General features: G+C 47.2%; 1 protein-coding gene across 11 annotated transcripts in view; it reads right to left on the reverse strand.

Annotated features, from left to right (window-relative positions):
* Positions 1-3,979: 3,979 nt before the first annotated feature.
* PTK2 (protein tyrosine kinase 2) overlaps positions 3,980-22,380 on the reverse strand; it is a 449,027-nt gene continuing 430,626 nt past the window's right edge. For all 11 annotated transcript variants that reach the window (XM_063921189.1, XM_063921188.1, XM_063921184.1 and 8 more), the window contains 6 exons: positions 19,050-19,112; positions 15,906-15,945; positions 10,572-10,678; positions 6,971-7,126; positions 5,630-5,710; positions 3,980-5,185 (listed from right to left, as the gene is read on the reverse strand). In XM_063921189.1, the coding sequence (XP_063777259.1) occupies positions 4,973-5,185; positions 5,630-5,710; positions 6,971-7,126; positions 10,572-10,678; positions 15,906-15,945; positions 19,050-19,112 (660 nt within the window). In that variant the 3' untranslated portion in view covers positions 3,980-4,972. The remainder of the gene's footprint in view (positions 5,186-5,629; positions 5,711-6,970; positions 7,127-10,571; positions 10,679-15,905; positions 15,946-19,049; positions 19,113-22,380) is intronic.

Genomic DNA, 22,380 nt, shown 5'->3' on the forward strand with positions numbered 1-22,380 from the left:
GGGTATCAATGTCAGCTGACAAGGTATCCACCCAAGCTGCTACAGCGCTACAAACCCAAGCCAACGCTATTGCCGGTCTGAGCAAGGCACCCGTATGTGTATAAATTGATTTTAAGGTAGTCTCCTGCCTGCGATCAGCAGGATCCTTGAGGGCTGCCGTGTCTGGGGATGGTAGCGCCACCTTTGTGGACAAGCGCGTTAAAGCCTTGTCCACCTTGGGTGAGGATTCCCACCGTAACCTGTCCTGTGCCGGGAAAGGATAAGCCATAAGAATTCTCTTGGGAATCTGCAGTTTCTTGTCTGGAGTTTCCCAAGCTTTTTCAAATAACTCATTCAGCTCACGAGATGGGGGAAACGTTACCTCAGGTTTCTTTTCTTTAAACATGCATACCCTCGTGTCAGGGACAGAGGGGTCATCTGTGATATGCAAAACATCTTTTATTGCAATAATCATATAATGAATACTTTTGGCCACCCTTGGGTGCAACCTCGCATCATCGTAGTCGACACTGGAGTCAGAATCCGTGTCGGTATCAGTGTCTGCTACTTGGGACAGTGGACGCTTCTGAGACCCAGAAGGGCCCTGTGACACAGTCAAAGCCATGGATTGACTCCCTGTTTTATCCCTGGACTCTGCTTTGTCCAATCTCTTATGTAATAAAGACACATTTGCATTTAAAACATTCCACATATCCAACCAATCAGGTGTCGGCGTTGCCGACGGAGACACCACAATCATCTGCTCCACCTCCTCCGTAGATGAGCCTTCCGCTTAAGACATACCAACACACGCGTACCGACACCCCCACACACTCAGGGATATATCTATATGGAGACTGTCTCTCCAAAGGGCCTTATTGGGGGACTGAGAGAGAGTATGCCAGCACACACCCAGGGCCACCGGAATAAAATCCCAGCTAGTACAGCGCTTTTATAGAAATATATATACTATTACACTCACTGCGCCAATTAATGTGCCCCCCCCCCCCCTCTGTTTTGCCCTCTGTAACCGTGTTCAGCAGGGGAGAGTCCGGGGAGCCAGCTTCTCTGCCTTGTGCTGTGGAGAAAATGGCGCTGGTTAGTGCTGGAGGATCAAGCCCCGCCCCCTCAGTGGCGGGCTTCGGTCCCGCTCAAATTATTTATACTGGTGGGGTTTTTTTTTTAATATACCGCCTCCGCAGTATATAATCCAAATGCCAGTGTCCCTTGAGGTTTATATTGCTGCCCAGGGCGCCCCCCCTGCGCCCTGCACCCTTACAGTGCCCGCTGTATGTATATGTGTGGGAGCAATGGCGCGCAGCGTTACCTCAGTGAAGATCTGAAGTCTTCTGCTGCCTTTGAAGTCTTCTTCTCTTCTCAATACTCACCCGGCTTCTATCTTCTGGCTCTGTGAGGAGGATGGCGGCGCGGCTCCGGGACGAACGGCGAGGGTGAGACCTGTGTTCCGACCCTCTGGAGCTAATGGTGTCCAGTAGCCTAAGAAGCAGAGCCTAGCAGTTAAGTAGGTCTGCTTCTCTCCCCTCAGTCCCACGATGCAGGGAGTCTGTTGCCAGCAGTGCTCCCTGAAAATAAAAAAACCTAACAAAAAGTATTTTCAGAGAAACTCAGTAGAGCTCCCCTGCAATGCACCCAGTCTCCTCTGGGCACAGGATCTAACTGAGGTGTGGAGGAGGGGCATAGAGGGAGGAGCCAGTGCACACCCATTCTAAAGTCTTTAGAGTGCCCATGTCTCCTGCGGAGCCCGTCTATACCCCATGGTCCTTACAGAATCCCCAGCATCCTCTAGGACAGGCCTGGCCAACCTGTGGCTCTCCAGATGTTGTGAAACTACACATCCCAGCATGCCCTGCCACAGTTTTAGCCTTCCCTAATAGCAAAACTGTAGCAAAGCATGATGGGACTTGTAGTTTTACAACAGCTGGAGAGCCACAGGTTGGCCAGGCCTGCTCTAGGACGTAAGAGAAAATAATAATTGGTAACACTATTCCAGGGCTTTCACTCTTACTGCCTGGCTGGACCAATGAGCACTACGTGACACTGTATCACACCCCAGTGGGACTATAGAGTGTAAGCTTATGAGCACAGCCCTCTTACTGGAGTTATATGTATTAACAGTTTCTTATATCGGTTGTTAATTGATGGTTTGACTGACGCAGAGTTGAACGCAAGGCACCATCACTGGATAACTAAATGTGTATATCCATTTGCAGAGTTTACGTATGGACCCCCTTAGTCTTACCCATCACCTTCATCGCTGCGCACTTGCACCAAATGACGCACCAGGATACAGGCGTTATATACGCTCCTGGCCATGGCTGCGCAGCACGTCCTCACTGACCTTTGCACAATTACTGCTCTTCAGTCACCAGTATATATGTAAGTACGTACAGCTCCTCGTCGCCTGTAGTTATGTACGGTCGGCACAGCGCACGCACAATGGAGAGACATGTGAAATGCGCTTGGCTTACAGACGTAAGTTGCATGATACCGAGTGTATAACCTACATATCTGCTTATATTATTGGGAGCGCTCCCAGATAGGGCGTTTTGCACATTAGGGTAAGTATTCTTTGTGGTAAGAGTGCACTAATATTATGGCTTATAATATAGGCTGTTATACTCCGAGATGTAATATGCACTTCTATATTCATTCCAGCTTCCATAGTGGTCAGGTTGTAACCCGTCAGCCTAGACATATATAAACACCTGGATTCCGGGTGACAGCTGGATAATGGTAAGCTCATGTAGCGCAGCCCCGCGCGGAAGCCAAGACAGACTACCACAACAAGGGAAGGCTCTACACCTCGCAGCACCATCTGCGTACAGAGCGGCAGCTGGGGCTATCTGCACAATGCCGGACCTGGGGGCCTGCACTGATGACACCTGAAAGCATTATGAATACTGCCTGTGTATACACTCCCAAGCGTCATCATTAGCCCTAGCAGGCCCCCCAGACACTGCTGCTGCGGCCAGGGGAGTACCGCAAGAGGGGTGGCGCCGAGGGTCACAATTACGCAAGTCTATGAGGGACTCCCAAAATGTTACCAGTTTGGGGAAGATTGATTCCTCAAAGTAATATTTCCTGACTGTTGACAAGGACATTAGGTCGACGGGAAAAATGACGACATTCATAAATGCCTAACCTTAACCGTAAACCCAACCCCCCCCAATTTCCCTTTACACATGTTGGGAGATTTAGGACTGTGCTGTAATAACATTCCAGAGCCTCATGTCTATCTCAGGTGTGTTTAAATCCCATCGTGCAGATTGTGTTACGGCACCTACTGATTGCCGGCATTCCTGGTAACGAGAACGATGCAGGCCAATAACGCAGGGGTAACAGCCCCACAGCTATCACTGGAACCGACAGCGCTTCCACCATAATACAGGGCAACCGCTAGCGGCCGGTGTGTAATCCTGTCTCCACCACACTTACAAGCCTCAGCGACATAATCCAGCGCCACTGCCAGAGCGCTGAACATCCCCCAATGCGGACGCTCGTGTACGGCCAAACCTTGGCGATTGGATTGCAAGGTGTACACCTCGGTCTGTCACGTCACCCTCAGCTACAGGCAATGTCACACTAGTCTACAATTCATAGCATTCTGCAATAGGCGACAAACCCCTTCCAAATACGTACAAGTCTCGCTTTTCACGTAGCCCAATAAACAGAATTTCCACCCCTAAAGCCTGTGCGGAAGGGACAAGACTCCAATAAAAGCCTCAGTATATTCAAATCCTTTAATAATGATCTGAAATGCGGGTGTTGAATTTCCCAGCGGCTCCATTTGTCCAACATTGATCCGGAGATTGTGATGAGTCCGTTTTTGCAGCCACGATCAGACGGTAGCAGCCAGCCGGGTCCCGCTCGCCTCAGACAGCCGAAATTATCTGTACAAGTTCTTTATACGCTTCCTGAGAATAATTTATAACCCCCCTCCCAGCCACCCCCCGACAAACCCTAGGGAGGGGAACAGGTCTAAGGGTGAAAACGGTTTCATAATTTATTTGGGTAGTAAAAATGACAACAACAAAAATAGAAGATAAAAAAAATTAAAAAAACAAAAAAAAAAAACGAGAAAAATTAAATTAAATTCGGGTTAACAGGCAAGGCGGGCGTGATGGAGACAGCTGCAAGCATTTCAAATGTTAGCACAGCCGTAAGATTTATTTATAAATTATATATATTTATATAAAAAAAAAAATGGGATATATATATATAATGGCTCTGGACCTCTCTACACGCAATTGTTTTGTCAGCAGCGTGTTTTATACATGGTTACAAAAAAAATAAAAAAAATTGGGACACAAAAGCTGACCCTACAGAGGAAAAATAAAATAAAAAAGAAATCCTGGCACTTTAGTTCCAGAGGATTGGGGAAGGGGGGGGCAGGGGGAGACAAAATGGATTCTCACATGGTCTCCAATCAAAGATTACACACATCCACAAAAGGAGCAAAAAATAAACAGAGCGTTTAAGTCTTGAAAATATCGCTTCTTAGTAGCATATTGTGACTTAATGTAAAAGAAATAAAAAAAACAAAAACAAAACAAAAGGATAAGAGATTCCAGTTCCAACAGCGGTCACGACTCGGACGGACGCTGTGTGCTCTCTGGTTTTCCCGGATTAATTGGTATCACAGGGCCGTAACCTGGCCTCCGACTTTCCACTCTCCCCTCTGTTTCTTGGCGAAGAGGTTACCAGAGGTCCCAAGTGCAACCCTCCAAAGTTCTCTGCCAACAATTACTCCCGGTGACAGACACGTCGGTAAAATCAGGCCAGCGGCGTCGCAGCCAATGAGAACTTAAGGAGAAAAATATTATACTTCACGCGGCGCCAAGTTGGCACCAATCAGCACTGGAGAAGCGGCCGCTGGCCGAAGCCGAGGATTGCTGGTAATTGGCTTTACGTAATCCCGGAAGCGGGAATACATGTTAGACAGAGACGTAACAGGAGTCTGTTCTCATACGCTTTAGTGCGGCCTGGAATGTCCAATCATTTTCAGTCGGGCTTGGTCAATGACATCTAGCAAGTTCTTGGCGTCCACGGCCAGTGCGTGTGCAGCGGTCAGCATTTGTTTCTTGTACTCTTGCTGCAGGCTAGTCATCACATACTGCTGCGCCAACTTCATTTTATTGATGAGTTCCCCCAGGTCCGAGTTCAGCAGCTTCTGAGCCATCTCGATCTGAAACAGCACAAAGTCAGCGTCAAATCAAGGTGGACTCGATCAACACGGATTATGCTATTTGCATCAATAATGCAATAAAAGGACAATGCATGGGTACCCTATATACTGGCGCTATGCGCAACTCGAACGCTAAGCTGGGGAAAAAGACAAAGGTTCATAATGACTGAGCCGCACCATTGATTCGCACCTCGCATAGCTGTGCTTAATCTACAATTTTACACCATTTCCTTTACAACAAATGACTGATCCTAAGCGCCAGGACGCTATAATCGGCTCTGGATGCGGCTACGATGCGAATAGGGTGCTAAATTTAGGAAACATCCAGTAGTAGCCACCCGTGGCAAAGCGCCTAAGTTCTGCGCATCGCACAACACATACAGCAAACAGAGGACACCTCTGTACCAGGACTGACAGCGATTATGGACACCGAGCATCACTTACCTCTCTGTGTGTACTTGCAGGGAGAACAGGAATGGTCTCGTCCACAGTTGCTAGCAGTGTCCGTAACGCCAGGCCAACCCCCTGTGGATACAAGGCAGACAGGTCAGTGTTGTTACAGGGGGACACTTTTTATCTAGTAAATGCTGTACAATGACGCTACGTTCCTCCACGTTTCCACCTTGGCGGATTTCATACATCTCCCCTCAGTGTCCTTACTGACAACAGATGTAAAGCTCCTGTAATCGCCCAATGTGGGCCAGTGACGCCCTCAGACAGGCAACGGAGACTCCTGCAACATCCCCATGTCTCCAAAGCGGCGCATGCAGAAATGAGTGAGGTTGTCCTGCCTGGATAACCAGCATTGTGTTAGCGCACGTGGCTCCGATGTAACCTCACGCCTCACAATATCCCTCTATAGCCCTGGTAAGGACGCTCTAACTTCTCCAGACCTTGCGTAAAACACACGTCTGGCATCACTATACTGGGAAAACTGGTCTATGGACGTTGCTTGTTTTCTGGTATAACGCAGAATTGAAATATGCTGAGAAAACAACGGTGAAATCCGTATGTACAAAGCCGTCACACACTAGATTCCTCAAAGTAACGTTTGGCTACAGGACACAATCTACAACAACAGGGGTCAGGTGCAGAGCTCCCTGTAACTCAATCTAATATTTCTGTATGTTACGACAGAATACAAGATGTTCATCCTAATTACATTTCTCTCAGTACGGTCTGTTATTGGCCTTTACTGCTAAAACCAAACTGAAGAAATGGCGTAAGGACGCAGGAGGCAGTGACCTGTGACGTTCGAGGGCATAACTGCTGCCTATATGGAAATAAATCTGCACCAATGATCACAAACCTGCAGCTGTGATGAACCCCTGAAGAGTGAATTCTGGGTGTGACCCTCTATTTTAGGCCAAGTATCTTTCTGAATGTTAACGCGCGGTCATAACAGCTCCAGCCATCCGTACTGCTCTGAGATCAAGTTTAAAAGGTGCATGCGGCACAGGGGAAAAAGGACAAACGATAAAGCAATGCATATCAGTTAGGTCACTGAAAAGACCTGCGAGTATGAATCCAAGAAGCCGCAGCCTGTGCTATGTTACCTAGTAGACTGCAACTCGATTCCAAAAGCTTTTGAGCGGTCACCATAAGTGACTAAGGTTACTGGTCACCGCAGTATGAAGGCCACTGAACCATAATCCCCCATGGGAGTTGTGCGAGAACAGACTGCGTAGGCTGCGTCTGTGGTTAGTACATACGCTGTCTGGTGTGTAGACGCTGAGCCAGATCCCGTGAAGCAATAGTTACGGTATCTGCCATCTAATGATTTACCTTCACCATCGGGACGTACTCCTCCGGAGGGGCTGGCTGGATCCTACTGGACATCTCTATCACAGCTTTCACCAAGCCAGTCACATTCTCATACACTTTGTCATTGGTGCGGTCCAGGTTAGCGGTGGGGGGCGGACTGATTTCCTGCGGCTGAATCTACAAGCAAATACAAATATTGTAGACGGTAAAACGGAGCGAAAATAAAAATAAAATAAAAAATAAAACCAGCACTAGGTGGCGCTGTGCAACAACTGGAGACATAGGAGGCTGGAAATACGGACTGCACATATGGCGGAAAAGCACAATTGGCTGCCAAATAATTTGGAAATTTAGAAAAAAAGAAAAGAGATCTAGATCAATTATTAATGTGATTATGTAACGGACTCCTGGATTCTGCGTGTGTATGTGTACTGCGGCAGGTGGAAGCTGTGCGTCTCTGCACGGGGGCGAGGGTCAGAGAACAATGCTGTGGTTTGGCAGGCTGGCATATTCTGCTCTGTGTTGGTTACACATGGCGGTAACTAATCAACTCTGGCTTAGAGGCTCTTTAAAAGCACCTATGCCTCCTTAGGAGAGACACAGGGACGGCACCCGCAGCTATGGTATACAGCCATCCTATTACGTCTTATAAGGCATAGACTTGGAGAGAGAGAAAGTGCACGGGGATAAAGTAGCAGCCAATCAGCTCCTAACTGTGATGTTACAGGGTGTGTTTGAAAAATGACAGGAGCTCATTGGCTGGCACTTTCTCTCTCTCTCCACGGCTTAGTACATAGAGCCAATAATTCCCTACCCCTATTTCTGTGTCATTATAAGGGGTGCTGCAGCGGCTGGGAGCAACGCATGGCTCAGTGTTATTGCGTGGAGCGGTAATGGCGACCTGCAGCTCTCAATACACATTAAATACACAGGGAAAGTACGAGACCGGGAACGTTCGTGCCATTTACAACGAGTGGCGTTTCAGCAATTGGGCAACGAGGAGTTATAACAAGCTTATATAATGCCAGGTTGGGGGCAGTCCTGACTTTTATAGGCTTGAGGGAAAATGGACACATAACTCCATAGATGGCAAAAGCAACAGGGTCTCCACCAATAAGAGGAACTCTGCATCCTAGCCTGTGCGCAGCACTTTTTTGATTTAAGAAGATAAGTCCTTATTACCATTTAAACAATGTCGATATCATGGCGAAAACATTATCACCGTCGACGCAGTGTTTGTCAAATCAGGTCTGAAAACAAACCGTACAGCCAACTCTGCCATGAATATTCATGTCACCTGACCACACAAAAGGCTACCAGTGATTTATTCTCAGCACAGGTGTGTTCACGCTGAGCATCTGTCCTGTGTCTGTGCCCCATACCTCCGCCCAGCGCCGTAACTAGGCATTTTAGTGCTGTGTGCAAGAAACGACATTGGCGCCCTCCCCCCCCTTGTAAGATAGGGGCAGTGCGCGCCATAGGCGCCCGGAAAATATATAGGGGTGTGGCTTAATGGGGAAGGGGCGTGGCCACAAAATAATAGCAATTCATACTACGGTGCACAGTGGTCTCCATTATTCAAATTACGCTGCACAGTAGCTCCACTACACCAGGTAGAGACCCTTTTATACATTACAGCAGACAGCGTCCCCCTTTTTACACATTACGGCAGACAGCGTCCCCCTTTTTACACATTACGGCAGACAGCGTCCCCCTTTTTACACATTACGGCAGACAGTCCCCCTTTTTACACATTACGGCAGACAGTCCCCCTTTTTACACATTACGGCAGACAGCGTCCCCCTTTTTACACATTACGGCAGACAGTCCCCCTTTTTAACACATTACGGCAGACAGCGTCCCCCTTTTTACACATTACAGCAGACAGTCCCCCTTTTTACACATTACGGCAGGTGGTGTCCCCCTTTATATACATTGCAGCAGCCAGCGTCCCCCTTTTTACACATTGCGGCAGCCAGTCCCCCTTTTTACACATTGCGGCAGCCAGTCCCCCTTTTTACACATTGCGGTAGCCAGGCCCCTTTTTACATATTACGGCAGATGGTGTACCCCTTTTTACACATTGCGGCAGACGGTCCTCCTTTTTACACATTGCGGCAGCCAGGCCCCCTTTTTACACATTGCGGCAGCCAGGCCCCCTTTTTACACATTGCGGCAGCCATGCCCCTTTTTACACATTGCGGCAGCCAGGCCCCCTTTTTACACATTGCGGCAGCCATGCCCCCTTTTTACACATTGCGGCAGCCAGGCCCCCTTTTTACACAGTGCGGCAGCCAGGCCCCCTTTTTACACATTATGGCAGACGGTGTCAGAGAGAGAGAGAGAGAGAGAGAGAGAGAGATACTTACCATCTCCCCGCTGACAGGCTCCTCGTGCAGCTTCCTCGGTGCAGGCAGGTGAGAAGGAGGACTGGAGCCGCAGCAGCGCTATTTCATTGGTAGTAAGCGCCGCTGCAGCAGCCCCCTCTTCTTCCGTATTGGCTGCCTGGCGCTGCTGTGAATGCTGGGATGTAGTTCCTCCATCCCAGCATCCACAGCAGCGCCAGGCCCTCAGGGCCACTTGGCACACACGTAGTTACGGCCCTGCCTCCGCCTCAGGTGTAGGAAGACAGTTCTAGCTGGCACTAATCTGCTGCTTGCTGGCAGAACTCTCAGGTGACCAAACTGGATGTAAGTGGCCAGTTCTATCTCGCTGACTTGTGACTGGCAAAGAGTCCGTGTTGGGTTATGATGTCACTGCCCTATGCCAGAGTGAAGATGCCGCTTGCCCATCCTCCACTCAACAAAAGGTAACAAGGAGGAGTGTGAGCAATGCCTACAGGGGGTAGGGGCACCTACTGCTCTTGCCACGGCCTTACAAATTCATTCTTCTGGATAACACTGGGTACTACAGACATCTGGACAATTCTTAGGCTAATGCTAGCTCTTGTTATGGAACTACAAGTCCCAGAATGCCCTACCCGTCAGAGGTCGTCTGTGTGTGGAGGCTGATTGATTGCAACAGCTTCAAATACTTAAAGCGGTCATCTACCTGCAGATGACATGGCATGGTCTTGCACCATCATACAGCTTTTACTGACTGTACGCGTTTCAGCCCAGTAGTTATATCATAAACCGTTTATCTGTTTATTATTCTACCCAATATCACTGAACACGGCACAGCGACTATACAGATGTGTCCCTTATATACTATTGCCGCAGTAGCGTCGAACAGCCCTTCCTGCCGCGCCAGGTCCCGCGTAAAGCTGATTGCACGGAGCTTTATTCTCGCGTCTCTTCCCATGAATTCTGCAAATGTGATGGGACAAAACCGCTTCACAAGACTGCGCCGATTCATTTGATATGAGACGAAATAGAGAAGTTTTAACAAACTGAAACACAAACAAAATGTCACTCCCTTCCCCCTCCTTGTTCACCTCCCCCGATCTCCTGTAACCAGAATACTTATTACACATACAGTATTTCAGATTTGATTACTAGAACCATAAAACAGAACACGTAACACTCACAGGCAAACCTGTGTACTATACAGGTACAGCTATCTGCCTTTAGGGGGCGCCTGTGAGCCCCTATAGACACACAAATACCGGCGAGTGTCCTACCTTCACTCCTTCATTGTAGCTATCCACAGGACTGTTCAGCCCGGCCAGGTTACTGAGGTGGCTGGGTGCTCCCGGCCGAGGAGGCTTCTTTGGTGGAGCCGTATGATCTATATACACAGCAAGAAGCAACCGTGTTATAACAGCAGATTCACAACAAGAGACTGCAATCTGCTGTCCTGCGCACTGCATTACTATAAATCATAGAAAAAGGAAGGGGGAAAGAAGACTCGTTTGTTTGGGGGCACTCTTTGGTTCATTTAAAATGTAACTTTTATTAAATCCTTTCATAAAAACCTTGAGTCATAATGAGAAAAAATAGTAATAATAAAACAATGTGAAAAACGATAGAATAATTCCCAGTAACACACAAATAGGTATATGCAATTGCGGTCGAATTCCCGAAAATGTCGAAAAACTGGACATTTTCGCCCCCAAAAAAAAAAAAAAAATCGACAATGCAATTCAGTACTTTTCGTCAAAAAAACGGACTTTTCAAATTCGACTTTTTGAAATTCGACGTTTGACAAATTCGACATTTCTGCAATGGTACAAATGCGGCTTTTCGACAAGAATATATTCAATTGAAGATTGTAAATTCGACAACAGTGCTTTTAGACAGTAAATTCGTCATTTTCAATCCGCCTCACTTTGCTGGCGGAATCTAATAAAAAAATACCACGGGTATTTTTTTATTTATTGGTAATAGCATATCTATTTTTATTAGAAGGGATTAGGTACTTGGTTTGTCTATTTAGGAGGCACAAGTTTTTTTAATATATTTTCTAAAATATATATATATATTTTTTTTAATGGAATGGGTTAAAAATAAAAATGCGTGGGGTCCCCCCTCCTAAGCATAACCAGCCTCGGGCTCTTTGAGCCGGTCCTGGTAGTAAAAATACGGGGGGGGGGAAATGACAGGGGATCCCCCGTATTTTTAGAACCAGCACCGGGCTCTGCGTCCGGTCCTGGTGCCAAAAATACGGGGGACAAAAAGCGTAGGGGTCCCCCGTATTTTTGGAACCAGCACCGGGCTCCACTAGCTGGGGAGATAATGCCACAGCCAGGGGACACTTTACTATCGGTCCCTGCGGCCGTGCCATTAAAACCCCAACTAGTCACCCCTGGCCGGGGTACCCTGGAGGAGTGGGGACCCCTTCAATCAAGGGGTCCCCCCTCCAGCCACCCAAGGGCCAGGGGTGAAGCCCGAGGCTGTCCCCCCCCATCCATGGGCTGCGGATGGGAGGCTGATAACCTTTTGTGAAATGAAAGAATATTGTTTTTTGCAGCAGAACTACAAGTCCTAGCAAGCCTCCCCCGCAAGCTGGTACTTGGAGAACCACAAGTACCAGCATGCGGGGGTAAAACGGGCCCGCTGGTACCTGTAGTTCTACTGCAAAAAAAAAATACCCAAATAAAAACAGGACACAGACACCGTGAAAGTAAAACTTTATTACATACATGCCGACACACATACTTACCTATGTTGACACGATGACTCTGGCCACGTCTCCAATGTCGACGTCCGGGGTACCTGAAAATAAAATTATACTCACCTGATCCAGTGTCTGGTTCTTTTATTGTAATCCATGTACTTGGCAAAACAAAAAAACGCATACCCGAACCAGACGGACTGAAAGGGGTCCCATGTTTACACATGGGACCCCTTTCCCCGAATGCTGAGACCCCCTGTGACTCCTGTCACAGAGGGTCCCTTCAGGCAATCAGGAAGCGCCACTTCGTGGCACTCTCCTGATTGGCTTTGCGCGTCTGTGCTGTCAGACAGCGCATCGCATTGCACCTCCATTAGTTTCAATGGTGGGAACTTTGCGGTCAGCGGTGGGGTTACCCGTGGTCAGGTGAAGGGACCCTCTGTGACAGTAGTCACAGGGGGTCTCTGCATTCGGGGAAAGGGGTCCCATGTGTAAATATGGGACCCCTTTCAGTCCGTCTGGTTCGGGTATGCGTTTTTTTGTTTTGCCAAGTATGTGGATTACAATAAAAGAACCGGACACTGGATCAGGTGAGTATAATTTTATTTTCAGGTACCCCGGACGTCGACATTGGAGACGTGGACAGAGTCGGCGTGTCAACATAGGTAAGTATGTATGTGTCGGCATGTATGTAATAAAGTTTTACTTTCAAGGTGTGTGTCCTGTTTTTATTTGGGTATTTTTTTTGCAGTAGAACTACAGGTACCAGCGGGCCCGTTTCCCCCCTGCATGCTGGTACTTGTGGTTCTCCAAGTACCGGCTTGCTGGGACTTGTAGTTCTTCTGCAAAAAACCAATATTCTTTAATTTTCAACAAGGCTATCAGCCCCCCATCCGCAGCCCATGGATGGGGGGGGGGGGGGGGGGACAGCCTCGGGCTTCACCCCTGGCCCTTGGGTGGCTGGGGGGGGACCCCTTGATTGAAGGGGTCCCCACTCCTCCAGGGTACCCCGGCCAGGGGTGACTAGTTGGGTATTTAATGCCACGGCCGCAGGGAGCGGTATAAAAGTGTCCCCCGGCTGTGGCATTATCTCTCCAGCTAGTGGAGCCCGGTGCTGGTGTGAAAAATATGGGGGACCCCTACGCTTTTTGTCCCCGTATTTTTTGCACCAGGACCGGACGCAGAGCCCGGTGCTGGTTGTTAAAATACGGGGGATCCCCTGTCATTCCCCCCCCCCCCCCCCATATTTTTACAACCAGGACCGGCTCAAAGAGCCCGAGGCTGGTTATGCTTAGGAGGGGGGACCCCACGCAATTTTTTTTCGTGTTTTTTACCGTTTTTTTGACATTTTTAAAAATCAAATCAAAATCCGTCAATTGGTCCGTTTTTCGACAGCGGTACTGTCGAATCCGTTTTTTATTGAATATGTCGAATTGCGGCACCCACCTGCCGGAATTCGACGGTCGAATTGTGTCGAATTTAAAAACAGGCGAAAAAGTGCCGCAATTCGCCCGGAATTGCATATACCCCAAGAGTCCAATAATAATTTGTACAATTAATGAGCACTAATGTTAAGCTCCTCTATACATCACGTCAATCACTTGGCACCACAATAGATACAAGAAGACAAAAGAGCGAACAAACAAAATATCAAACAGAAAACCAGTTTATCAACAAATCAAACTGCCAACAAATGAGCCCCAAAATACCTGAGATTGGAGGAGTAGTTGTTTTATATACACAGCTGTCCGTGATATCATACCCCTCCTACAAATGTCCGTAATAACATGCCCTTCTATACCAGCAGCATCTGCAAAGCATGTAATCATAGGTAGTGAGAGCAAGAAGACATTAGTATGGAAATCCACAATCAGGGACGTCGCTAGATTTTTACATATTAGCGACTAATGTTTTTCGATATTTTGCATTTACTTGTCTAGAGAAAGAGAAGGACCGCTGCCACAGGGATAGTAATAGTACAGAAAAGCACGTGCATTTGAGTCGCAGTGCAGATCTACTTTTGACCATGTGCTCGTCAGGAGAGAATGGCCAATGAGAGTCCGTTAAACCGATACACGTGAACAAAAGTATCTCCTGTATCTGCTGTCAGCCCCCAGAGATAGGGCTGATGAGAGTACAGAAAGTGTCAGATAAACAGGAGCGTAGAGCTCAATAGGACTCTAAAGTGAGACAGAGTATTTAAATATCCCCTGCATGGAAGTAGGGTACACCAATACCAATTGAGGAAATCCTCAGTCAGTCACTGACTGTGACCAAGCCCATAGGGTGAAACACGTGTAAGTCAGGGAGTCCGGCTGTGCACACCGGGTTCCTACCTCTTGTTTGGCAGCAGCCATTTCTCTCCTGACGAGCACATGGTCAAAAGTAGATCTGCACTGCGACTCAAATGCACGTGCTTTTCTGTACTATTACTATCCCTGTGGCAGCGGTCCTTCTCTTTCTCTAGACAAGTAAATACAAAATATCGAAAAACATTAGTCGCTAATATGTAACAATCTAGCGACGTCCCTGATTGTGGATTTCCATACTAATGTCTTCTTGCTCTCACTACCTATGATTACATGCTTTGCAGATGCTGCTGGTATAGAAGGGCATGTTATTACGGACATTTGTAGGAGGGGTATGATATCACGGACAGCTGTGTATATAAAACAACTCCTCCAATCTCAGGTATTTTGGGGCTCATTTGTTGGCAGTTTGATTTGTTGATATACTGGTTTTCTGTTTGATATTTTGTTTGTTCGCTCTTTTGTCTTCTTGTATCTATTGTGGTGCCAAGTGATTGATGTGATGTATAGAGGAGCTTAACATTAGTGCTCATTAATTGTACAAATTATTATTGGACTCTTGGGGCGGGATTAAATTCTTTTCACCCCTTTACACACCCGTACTGTTTCTGCCCTCAGGGACGTTATATCATTATTTCAGCTCGCTACCCCCGAGGTAGCGAGGCACCCAACCCTATACACAGCTAAACCTGATTACTATGGGCGCAATAACGGAGATCATTTTAGAAAGGAAATTGGGCGTGATCTATCATTTGAATCTCACCCTTTTTGTGTTACTGGGAATTATTCTATTGTTTTTCACATTGTTTTTTTATTACTATTTTTTCTCATTATGACTCAAGGTTTTTAATGAAAGGATTTAATAAAAGTTACATTTTAAATGAACCAAAGAGTGCCCCCAAACAAACGAGTCTCAGAGGCGCCAGAACGCACTGGGCATCCCCCAATAGTGACTTAATTAGTCCAATAATGACTCGTCACTATGGCTTGTGAAAAAAAAAAAAAAAAAAAACTCAAATTACCCCCAAATCTACTTTATTCATTCATTTATGTCCCCCATATGAGATTTTAGTATTTCTTTTTTACGGAAAGTTTTTTTTTTTTTTTTTTAAACATACATCTCAGATGATCAAATTATCCCAAATTCACCTGTTTTCTCTCTTTTTTTTCGTTCAAATCATTTGTAATTATCTGAAAGCCATTTACTTTAACAAAAAAACATGCACTTATCAGCCGTTACATTTTTAAAGAACAATTGTTTTTTCTTCGGGTCCTTTTTATTTTTCCTTTCATTTCTCAAGGGTGTCAGCCAAAAAAATAACGCAACCATTTTGTTTTTCAATTGAATACCGCAGGTATCGGAAGCGCGCACATTGGTTGAAAGGTCCACAGTAGTTTATATCATAAAAACCTTGTGGCCAATTGGCTATGCCCTGAAGGACAGAAGTGAGACAGCGCATAACAACCGGTTTCACTGATTATTATTAGTAAAAGATGAGATACATTTTTCCTTTTAGAATAAAAAACCCAGAGAATGGTCTATGGCCTATGAAATAATCAATGTATGAGCCGACGCTGGTGGTGTAACTCACCTGGCTTCCCCACGGGCTGATATATGTGCTGGTTACCAGCCTGTAACAGACAAAGCTTCACGTCATAAAACACATACAGAACAGGCACATATTCAAACTTATATTTTATGTTGCAACATAAATCTAAATGGTCGGTCTCTGCTCCAGAACTGGCTGTAATGCGGCTACGCCCAGCGTCATAGGGGGCATGAGACAGCAGGACCCCCAGGAATGTGTGTGACCCTAGCGTGGTGAGGACACAGGCAGTGGATTGGAGAAGCTTTGTAGGATCACAGAGTCTAGCGACATCTACGGGCGATATTCTGTAAAGCAGGATGGCAAATGTGTCTAGATGGGCCCTACACATATGGCGATGTGCCGCCGAGGTGCCCGACGGCCGATACGGCCGACGGGCGACCCGGCGGCGGGGGGACAGTGACGGGGGGAGTGAAGTTTCTTCACTCCCCCCGTCACCCGGCTCCATAGACGTGCAGGCAAATATGGACGAGATCGTCCATATTGGCCTGCATGCACAGCCGACGGGGGACCAGCGATGAACGAGCGCGGGGCCGCGCATCGTTCATCGCTGGAGCCTCCACACTGAAAGATATGAACGAGTTCTCGTTCATTTATGAACGAGATCGTTCATATCTTTCAAAAAATCGGCATGTGTGTAGGGCCACTCCGTACACTATAATGTCACATCAGAGGCTCCTTATGATAAGGAGTAAAAAGTGGCTCACAACTAGAAGTCATGTCTTCCCCTCATTGGGACTGAGTAACGTTACATAACTGACAGCAGCCGCCTGTTACACCACACCCAAACACTGGAGGATATCCTGAAATCACCTGCACATGTGCTGCAACAGACTCTCTGGTGGACAGGTTTCCTGTACGGTTGCAAATGATTCATGCTAGAAATCCTACAGACATCCCGGCACGTATTATACAAGCCAGTGACGGGGTATACGTTTTAAGCAGAGTTACATGTTTAGATCTCGATGCCATCTCAAGTGGAGCGAGGACGCCACAGAGGGAACCATTGTCTGAGCCGCGGATCGTTGGTACAGACCAGACTCAGATTTGGCCACAGCACTGCAGCCCCCTGCGGAAATATGGCAGGGTGTCTGGAATAACAGCTACGAACCTACGTGTGTTCAGTTATCATCAGTCTATGTGTTTTGGGGGGGCTGCTACAATCCAAGGCCAGAAATCCGCTGTGCACTTGATGCACAAGGAGCGTGCGGGGAAATAAAGGGTTAAACATTTAAAGTGAACAGAGCTAGAGCCTCAATTATGTCTGCTCTGTTTACATGTAGTCACAGGCCCGGTCACCCTCCCCGAACACTGAAGAATGAAGTGACAAGTTCTCCCAGGCTGCAGAGTATTACTCTGGCACAAGGAGGAGGGGGGGTCATTGCTGGAATTCTGCTGAACCTCTTATCTAAACCTCGGACTCTTCCAACTTCCCTTTCATGGTCTTCCAACCACAGGCATTCCGAGAGCGCTCCCTCACTCGCTCGCTCTCAGGCTCCAGAACCAGAAGGTCGAGGATTTCATGGGATGAGAAAGGAATTTGGAGAAGAGCATAATATTTGTCTGTCACTATGCTTTTAAGAGAGGAATGCTTTATATCGTACATTTACTGTCACTTAGAGCGGGGCCCGGGGCCAACGACGGGACGGGAAATCATTCACTGCCCGTTACTAAGAGGATTAGCAACAGAAAGTAATGGTGAGCTATGACCAGGCTTCTCCTCAGATCCTCATACAAGCTGCACTGGTGTAAAAAGTCAGATTTCAAGCAGAAGTGGAACCGGTTAGCGTGAAATGAATTGGACGCTGGAGACCCCCTACGGACGTGCTGCACGACGGAGCAGGTGCTGTGGTAGTGGGTGCAGGGAATACTAGCACCAGGAAGGTGGGGATGGGGGCTATAGAAGGTTAGGAGATAACAGAGGACCAGGAGGAAGGTATTAGAAGGGACAAGTGATTAGGGGGGCAGAGGAAACAGGTCTGCGGGGCTTAGAGAAGTCTGTGGGATGCATAGTGATGTAAAGGGAGCGGAGAGGAGAAAGAGGCAGAAATAAGGATTACAGACAACAGACTGTGGATGAAAAGAAGTAAGAGGATTGGAGTAAGGAACAGGGGATCCCGAAGGTTCTGTAGTAAAGCAACAGACTACGGACAGATTCGTGTAGGTGGTGCTTGTATGTTACTAAAATGCAATGTTTATACAACCATTTATCAGATTCAGAATTAGAACACAACAGTTCCCAGCGTGAACCGGCTAATGGGGGGACGGGTGGGAGTGCCCGCCTGGTGTTATGCCAGCAACCGTTACATAAATTTGGGCAACGGGGTAGCCTGAGCAACCATCACTATAATTCTCCAGAACTGGAAACTGCAACGCTCTCCAATCCGGGGACACAGGGGGCACGCAACGTCTATCATCCCCATAAATCTACGTATACAGTCGAAGTGTACATTTTCACAGCATTTGGTGCTACCAGCAAGGTCCGCAGATGGCTTCTGGCACCTGAGAGGTTAATCACAGGCTGCTGTATGTACTCTCATTAGGCGGAGCAGACCTCCGTTATCATAAGCTAAGCCAGGTGGGAATCGTATCAAGGGGTGCAACATACAGAAAATGAGCAACAAGCTCCTTAAAATAAAATAAAATGAGCAACTACCGGTCCTGCTCAGAAATCCCCATTCAGGTGTAATGGAAAGGACGGCTGTAATTGCAGAATATATCCTCTCGCACAGGAGAACAGATGGTTATAGAGGCGTCCAGGACTTCACACATCTTCTTCAGAGGAAATACACACCCAATACCCAAGAAACCACAGAAAGACTATTCACTAACATATACACGAAAAATAAACCATATAAAAAACATGCACACCAAGCACATAATGAAAGGTTATACAAACATCTGTAGACGGTAACCTTCCAGGCACTACTAAACTTCTGCTGCCGACAGACTGCGAGCTGCAGAAACCGGAGACACTATCAGCGGAATCACATTTACCTGCCACAATGGAGGTACGGTATGTGAACTATTTCTTCCTATGTAATATAGCTCGCCAACAGCTGTTCCACAGGCAGAACGCAGCTTCCTAATAATCTCCGGAGAGGAAAGGCTGTGGAAGAGAAGACTCACCGGACACTGTATGCTGCCGTCCACATGCTCAATGCTGCCTCGGGAGAGCCGGACGTCTGGCTTCTGGAAGAAACGACAAAGAAAAAAAATTATGACACCCTGCAGGCGAACAGGACCAGCCGCCCAGGAAACGCGCCCAGTGTCCGATCCCCAACTCCTAATGTTACTTCCAGGTATCCTGAATCCTCCGACAAATTTAGCAAAAATTAACTCCAAACAAACAAAAACACATCCGAAAAATATAAAAAGGGGTAAATCGTACCATTCTGCCGACACAACATTTGAACACTTGCATTATGTTAGGGCTAGCAGCTGTCCGGGCTGCTTTCTTGAAAACAACCAGAAGACAGGGCGCTGCATTAATTCCAGTTTCCTGCTGGAGGAAGAGCCTTGTATGCGCTTGGCTTGGCTGCTGCAGCGAGAGTGGAAGTGGGGCCAATTACTGAAAAACTTTAAGCATTGCACAAGCTGAGTTGTTTTTTTCTTGTTTTTTTCTTCTGCAGTTTATTAGACAGGAAGAACTGTTGGACAAGGAGAGAAACGACTTGGCTGTGCGCAGAGGATCATAAATAAATTTCCCAGCTCGCTGTGCCCAAAATGCTATTTAATACGCAGCAGCCTGAGATTGCTGCATTAACGTCCCAGGAACGGGGCTGAAAGGAGCAAAGGGGGAAACACTCGTCACCTAGGTACATAAATAAATCAGGAGAAGTTTATAAGTCATGTGATTAATTAGCAACCAGACGTAATGCGAGGAGATGGCTCTGTGAAGCTGGCAGGAAAACGACCGCCGGGCTGCGTTACTAGGAGGAGGCCGCAAAAGGGTGACGCAAAAATAAATGTAACACCGGCTTTTACAGAGCACCGGTCTTCCCGAGGGACTATGATCTGAATGGCAAATGACTTCTGCTTTCCAATATGCACTTGCTTAGAGCTGGCCATTTGCACTTATATTAGAGGCCACGCCGACTTCTGCTGCCAACTTATTGAAGTATTTAATCAGTACTGCATAACGAGCAAATATAAGAAAAAAAACTCATGCAGAAAGCTATTTAAAAGGAACTGTGAACGTTTAGTACATATTGGGACTACAGATGGGTCCACGTGGACCCATCTGTATGTAATAGATTCCAATTTCATGGAACCGGCGGAATTTCAGGGATGAAATTGTGGGAGATTGGTGCAAAATTACGATACCGCAGCATTTAAACGTCAGCAACGGCAGCGAACCTCACACCCCTCACCCGTCCACCTGAATCATGAATTACCACAAAACCGATCGCAACCCTATTGGGGTGCAAGAGATTTTGTGCGATATTGGGTTGCAGTAATGTGCGGCTGTTACCGCAGTGATTTAGCAGGGCGGAGTTGTCTACCCATAACTGGATGCCTCCCTTTGAGGCGAATGTATAACCAGAAGGTTACCCAGAATTCCTCAGACTCTTCTTATGTACTTAGCTACTTACGCGTTTCAGGCATATCTACGACTAAGGGTCAGAACCATTACATTTATCAACTTTTTAAGAGGCTACTGGAACACTGGACGACAGAAACTAGTATACTAATTAACGCAATCCGATCAGCAAATACTTATGTCATGTTTCAAAGGACCTAATGAAGGCTTAAGTGGGAAATAGCCCAGAAAGTTAGCCAGGATTCAATAAAAAAAATAAAATAAAAAAAAAGAATTTACTTACCGATAATTCTATTTCTCGTAGTCCGTAGTGGATGCTGGGAACTCCGTAAGGACCATGGGTAATAGCGGCTCCGCAGGAGACTGGGCACAAAAGTAAAGCTTTAGGACTACCTGGTGTGCACTGGCTCCTCCCCCTATGACCCTCCTCCAAGCCTCAGTTAGGATACTGTGCCCGGACGAGCGTACACAATAAGGAAGGATTTATGAATCCCGGGTAAGACTCATACCAGCCACACCAATCACACCGTACAACTTGTGATCTGAACCCAGTTAACAGCATGATAACAGAGGAGCCTCTGGATAGATGGCTCACAACAATAACCCGATTTAGTTAACAATAACTATGTACAAGTATTGCAGACAATCCGCACTTGGGATGGGCGCCCAGCATCCACTACGGACTACGAGAAATAGAATTATCGGTAAGTAAATTCTTATTTTCTCTGACGTCCTAGTGGATGCTGGGAACTCCGTAAGGACCATGGGGATTATACCAAAGCTCCCAAACGGGCGGGAGAGTGCGGATGACTCTGCAGCACCGAATGAGAGAACTCCAGGTCCTCCTCAGCCAGGGTATCAAATTTGTAGAATTTAGCAAACGTGTTTTCCCCTGACCAAGTAGCTGCTCGGCAAAGTTGTAAAGCCGAGACCCCTCGGGCAGCCGCCCAAGATGAGCCCACCTTCCTTGTGGAATGGGCTTTTACAGATTTTGGCTGTGGCAGGCCTGCCACAGAATGTGCAAGCTGAATTGTATTACAAATCCAACGAGCAATAGTCTGCTTAGAAGCAGGAGCACCCAGCTTGTTGGGTGCATACAGGATAAACAGCGAGTCAGATTTTCTGACTCCAGCCGTCCTGGAAACATATATTTTCAAGGCCCTGACTACGTCCAACAACTTGGAGTCCTCCAAGTCACTAGTAGCCGCAGGTACCACAATAGGTTGGTTCAGATGAAACACTGAAACCACCTTAGGGAGAAAATGAGGACGAGTCCTCAATACCGCCCTGTCTGAATGGAAGATCAGATAAGGGCTTTTACAGGATAAAGCCCGCCAATTCTGACACGCGCCTGGCCCAGGCCAGGGCCAACAACATGACCACTTTCCATGTGAGATATTTTAACTCCACAGATTCAAGTGGTTCAAACCAATGTGACTTTAGGAACCCCAAAACTACATTGAGATCCCAAAGTGCCACTGGAGGCACAAAAGGAGGCTGTATATGCAGTACCCCTTTTACAAACGTCTGAACTTCAGGAACTGAAGCTAGTTCTTTCTGGAAGAAAATTGACAGGGCCGAAATTTGAACCTTAATGGACCCCAATTTTAGGCCCATAGAAACTCCTGTTTACAGGAAATGCAGGAATCGACCTAGTTGAAATTCCTCCATCGGGGCCTTACTGGCCTCGCACCACGCAACATATTTTCGCCAAATGCGGTGATAATGCTTTGCGGTTACATCCTTCCTGGCTTGATCAGGGTAGGGATGACTTCACCCGGAATTTTCCTTCAGGATCCGGCGTTCAACCGCCCTGCCGTCAAACGCAGCCGCGGTAAGTCTTGGAATAGACAGGGTCCTTGCTGGAGCAGGTCCCTTCTTAGAGGTAGAGGCCACGGGTCCTCCGTGAGCATCTCT

This window comes from Pseudophryne corroboree, chromosome 5 (genome assembly GCF_028390025.1).
Source record: "Pseudophryne corroboree isolate aPseCor3 chromosome 5, aPseCor3.hap2, whole genome shotgun sequence".
NCBI classification, from domain to species: domain Eukaryota; kingdom Metazoa; phylum Chordata; class Amphibia; order Anura; family Myobatrachidae; genus Pseudophryne; species Pseudophryne corroboree.